General features: G+C 32.3%; 1 protein-coding gene across 1 annotated transcript; it reads right to left on the minus strand.

Moving 5' to 3' along the window:
- Positions 1-424: 424 nt before the first annotated feature.
- LOC120077116 (uncharacterized GPI-anchored protein At4g28100-like) lies at positions 425-3,088 on the minus strand. The gene is made up of 2 exons (XM_039031013.1): positions 2,046-3,088; positions 425-968 (listed from the first exon to the last, which is right to left on the minus strand). The coding sequence occupies exons 1-2, from the start codon at positions 2,694-2,696 to the stop codon at positions 654-656; spliced, it is 966 nt and encodes a 321-aa protein (XP_038886941.1). The 5' UTR covers positions 2,697-3,088; the 3' UTR covers positions 425-653.
- Between the last annotated feature and the right edge of the window lie 2,033 nt (positions 3,089-5,121).

A 5,121-nucleotide genomic window follows, 5' to 3' on the forward strand; every position in this document is an offset into this window, starting at 1 on the left:
AACCACGAACTTTGGAACGTAGCATTTCATTGGATCCCTTCCAAGTCTGAAGATTGTTTCTAAACAAACCATGCTTACAACTTTTCATTTTAAACTCCATTCCCAAAACTTATTTAACGTATGTGTTTAGATGAACAACACAAACATCCATAAATGTGACGGCAAAAAACAATGGGGAGTTGTATTGAAAAAGAACATCAAACTTCAAGAAATAGGAAGAAACTTTTTGGAAATTTAATGGTATAATTGAAATCCATCTACCTTTTAGATAATTTAACCAAACTTTTAACTTTAAGATTAGGTAAAAAAGTCGCTAATTTTTCTGAAAGTGTAATGATGTTTAAAGAACTGCAAGCTTACTTTCTTGTTTAATTGAAAGCCCCAAGGAAAATTATGTCACAAGTGAAAGGGAAAGGAAGAGAAAGAAAGAATATGCTCATCCGATCACCAAAGAAAGAAAGAAAAATAACCCAGATTTGACATTTACAGTGTTATGAAAAGACAAAAAAGCCCCTCAATCAACCTTTTTTTTTTTCTACTCGCTTCACGTGACCCCGACAAAGGGTACCCTTCCTTGTAAAAAAAAAAAAAAAAAACTAATAACAAAAAACAAACGGATTCCAAAACCCATAATTACCCCCGTAGTACTGCCACTACCAAGCAAGCCAATAAACCGAAATAAGTAGGGGTATAATCGGAAACAAAGAAATGGACGGTGGAGATGACGACTGCGCCTTTTCCATCTGTAAGGAATCAACGGCTAACGGCATGTTCTCTTGGTCCGGGCTACACGTAGACTCGTGAGGAGGGTGAGCGCTGTACATGATGGCTCGGAGTACGGCAGAAACGGTGGGAATGTACGTCGTTTTGTTACGAGCGAGTAGCCACGTCAGCCCCATGAGCTGGCAGTCTCTGTTGAACATTTTGCTGGCCCTGTCGTTGGAAGCGTTCTTCTTCGTTCCCGTAACCTGGAATTATCAATCCCGACAAAGAACATTATATCTTAGTGTCCAAACACACTTTTTAATGACACCCTATGTACTGATTTGCAAATACGAAAATAAACTAGGGTTTAGGCACATGGGTAGGGTAGGGTCTCAAAACTCTATTATTCTCTTATTCCTAGCCGGTAACCATCCGGTAAAACTAAAATGAAGAATTTTTAAAACAACACTCTATTAAATACTGCTTATTTTATATGGGAAAAACAAATAAAAATGTGCGATAATTGCATTTTATCCTTTTTTATTATTAATATTCATAGTGTGCTACAGTGTACTTAAAAAAAAGTTGAAAAACAAATAAAAATCGATGGTAATTATTTTTTATTCTTTGTTATAACTTGTATCAATTTTAAAATTACAAATTATATAATTTTATATTTTTAAAAATTAATTATCCGAAAATTTACATTTTAAAAAAACATGTTATTTTATACATCTTATTAAGATAAAAAAAGGGTAAAATAACTCCTTTTTTCCCTTCTAAAATTTGCCTTTTTAAGAATTAAAAATAACAAATTAAAAAAAAGAATAATTACTATAAATTATGTTTCTCAAAAAATTGGAAACAAAAGAGAAACAAAAATTCAAAACAGCCTCCTAATGTTACACTTTCTTAATAAAAGAATTTATAAAATTGCACAAATTTTTTAACGACAATAAAATCTAAAATCATGTTTTATATTCTAGCTTCAATTTGATCATAAATAGAAATAAAAGTATTATCATAAAAACTTCTTAAAAATGAAATGTTACACAATAATTACAAAAAATGAAACATGTGTCAAATAGAGTTTTCTGTTGAAAAAGAAAAAATGAAAAATGAAATACTAAAAACAAGAAAACAAGTAGTCCGTCAAATTGCGCTAATATTCTCAAGGCTAATCCCAATACAAAAAAAATAATGTATATCCTTTTTTTTTAAAAAAAAATATTAATCAACAATTAATTAATGAAACCTTTCAATCTAATTAAACAGAGATTAATCAACCCATTAGAACTCTAAACATAATTTTCAGATAAATTCTTCATTAAAGATTTTACCTTTTGAAGGGCTCCAAGGCATTTGGTACAGCCGGAATACGACGAGTTCCGGCAATTCTTTTCAAGATTACGAACTGCGGCCGTCGGGGTGGCGTTACGGTATCCGCCGTTACCGCCGCCAGAGACATTGAAGGCAGCGGGGCAAGACAACGAGCTGATTTGATGAAGCCGAATCCCACAAAAGCACAAAACGGCGTCGCAGCTCACATTCGGCTGCGGAATCCTTATGTTACGACTCAACAGTGACGTCTGCAGCGAGTTCACGCATTTCTGCGAGTCGTCCGGCATCATCGGGAGGTCCGCCGCCGCTGCCGGCGCCGGAGCAGCAATCTTCAGAGCGGCCCGTGCATGAGCAGCGAAAAGCCACGCAGCCAGAACCGGACAGCACCGACTCCGGTCCAAGTCTCGACTACAAGCTTCCCTAACGCCGCCGAAGAGCTCGTCGGAAAGATCCAAATGGCAAATTTGCATCTGGGTTTGAACCGGGAATGCCGGAACCGTGTTGGGAGAGGTGTATTGGCCGGGATTTAGCGGTTGGCTTTGACCGGTGACCGGTTCGGCGAGAAAACCGGCTGAAGAGGAATGAAAATTTGTAGCGATGCATAAGAAAATGAAACAAAATAAAGGCATTTTTAAGGGAAATGAAGACATGGGTTTTGTTTCAAAATCGTTTTTGGTATTTGGTAATGGAGAAAAATATGATTAGATTGGGAGTAGAGCAATAGAGAAAGTGCTTTTTAGAAGAAAGTGAATAGGGAGAAGATTCTGAAATATTCTAAAAAACATGAACAAACTTGAATAAAACCCTCAAAAGATCAAAGAGAAAAGAAGAGAAGGGAAATATGTTTAGGTTGACGAGTGGAGTAAAAAATGCTCCATAAAAATTCAAACTCTCATTATAAGTATACTTCTTGTATTATATTATAGAATTATGCTCTATATGAATGTCTCTCAATTATTTTGCACTATTTCAAAAGGAAGGGTTTTTTTTTTTTCCTTGCATTTCAAAAAGGAGAATTGGGTAGTGGGTGTTTGAGAATGGGGCAAAAGATTCGTTTTTGTGAGAGAGATAGAGAGGAAAAAATAAGAAAAAAAAAACAAATAAATAAAAAAAAAGAAAAGGAAGAGATATGGTACAAAAAATTTGTCAGGTTGTGGTGTCGTTTTCTTTTTCATTCTTTTTCTATTTGAATGGTAGTGAGAAGGAGAGGATGTGATATGAAATAAAGCAAATAAATAAATCCACTTTTAAAAATTGGTCTATAAAGTGAAATGGTTCAATGGTTGGGAGTAGGATTGGATGTAATGTAATGTAATGTACCCATCTATCTTCATCTTACTAACCCAACACCTAGCTAATTTCCCAGCTTTCTTTTATTATATTAAACTTTAATCTATAAATTTTTAGATCTATGTTTGATAAGCCTTGTCCTTAATGAGTTGAATTCCCTTTGTCCAAAACTAAGAATCTAAGAAAGAAGGTCGTAATATTTGTCGAGAGTTTAAGACTTTTGTTATTGTAGTTAGTTTTCTGGTTTAACGAAGCTTTTTTTTCAAAAGAAAAAAAAAAAGTTATTGAATTTTATCTAATAAGTTAATAAACTTTGAATTTTGTAAAAGTAGGTCCTTGAACTTTCATTTTCACTTCTATTAGATCATTGACTTATTTAATTTTTTTTAGACACAAGATTCAAAATTTCATACCTATTTGATACTTTCTAAAGTTTATAAACTTATTTACCTATAGATGAAAACTTTCGTAGACTAAATTTACAATTTAACTTTATATTTTTCTTTTAGAACATGTTTATAAAAGAGTTTTCGACTCTCGGGTACATCTAAGAGTTGTAGATCCTCTCAAGTTTAATGTTCAAACAAATTTGTTACTCCTAAAAGTGTGGTGAAATAGTTGACTAAATTATTTGTAAAAAAAAGGTGAATATATATTAAAATTGTAATTAAGTAGAAATTTATAATCAATTGTTGGAAGATATTTCTTTTAATACAATAAATATGAGATTTGAGAATTTGAAACCCCGACTTCAAAGAAATTAGAAGTTAGAACTGTAAATCAATTAGTATTGAATCATTTGAGTGATAATGCTTAATTAGAGAGTTGGCTTTCTTATGAATTCTTAGGAAAAAAAACATTATCCAAAGCCTTTGTAAATAGGTTGCTTATTCAATTAAATAACAAAACCAATTGGGACAAAATGAATGGGGTTTTTTTTGTCTGGTCCAACGTTTGATTTATGTTTATGGTCCTATCTTACCCTAAACAATTCAAGAACAAAAACAATTGAAGGCGAAAAAATTAAGGTTTTTTTTTTTTTTTTTTTCAATTTTGGTCCAAATTTGGGCATATGTTTATGGTCCATCAATTTGAATGATCTTATCATATTTTCCCTTGAAATCATCAATGTGGAAATGTCTTTCTGAAAAATCTCATATTTTATACAGAAAGCACAAATGGGATGGGAAATATTCAAATATGATTCTTCAAATCAAAATTAAATTTGCTAATTAGATCACATCATAAATAAAGTTGATATAAAGTTGAAAAAAATTAGTAAAGCTATAACACCAATTATGTGCTAAGGACCATTTAAGGTTTTTAACTCATTATTTATCACGGCCAAATCCAACTTAGCCTATAAAATGTGTGTTAACTATTAGTAAGTTTGTAGTTTGAAACGTTCTATTTTATATTATACTAAATAAATTCATTATTACCACTTAAACTAAAGTCATACGGATTAATTAATCTTCTTTTTTATAACTCCTTTCTTTTATTTATTTATTTATTTTGGAACTTAGACAAAAACAACACCAAGTAAATTGTATAAACATATCACCAGACGTAACCAAAGAAAATCATTCAAGATAAAGAGTAGAAAGAAATAAAGATTCTTGATCCTCCAAACCTTTATGTGCAACAGAGTGCACCAGAACATTAAGCATAACACGAGACATAACCAAAGAAAACTATTCAAGATAAATAGTAGAAAGAATTGAAGACTCCCGATCCTCCAAAGCTTTATGCGCAACAGAGTGCGCCAGAACATTCTAACAACGG

This window comes from Benincasa hispida, chromosome 5 (assembly GCF_009727055.1).
Source record: "Benincasa hispida cultivar B227 chromosome 5, ASM972705v1, whole genome shotgun sequence".
Lineage (NCBI taxonomy): Eukaryota > Viridiplantae > Streptophyta > Magnoliopsida > Cucurbitales > Cucurbitaceae > Benincasa > Benincasa hispida.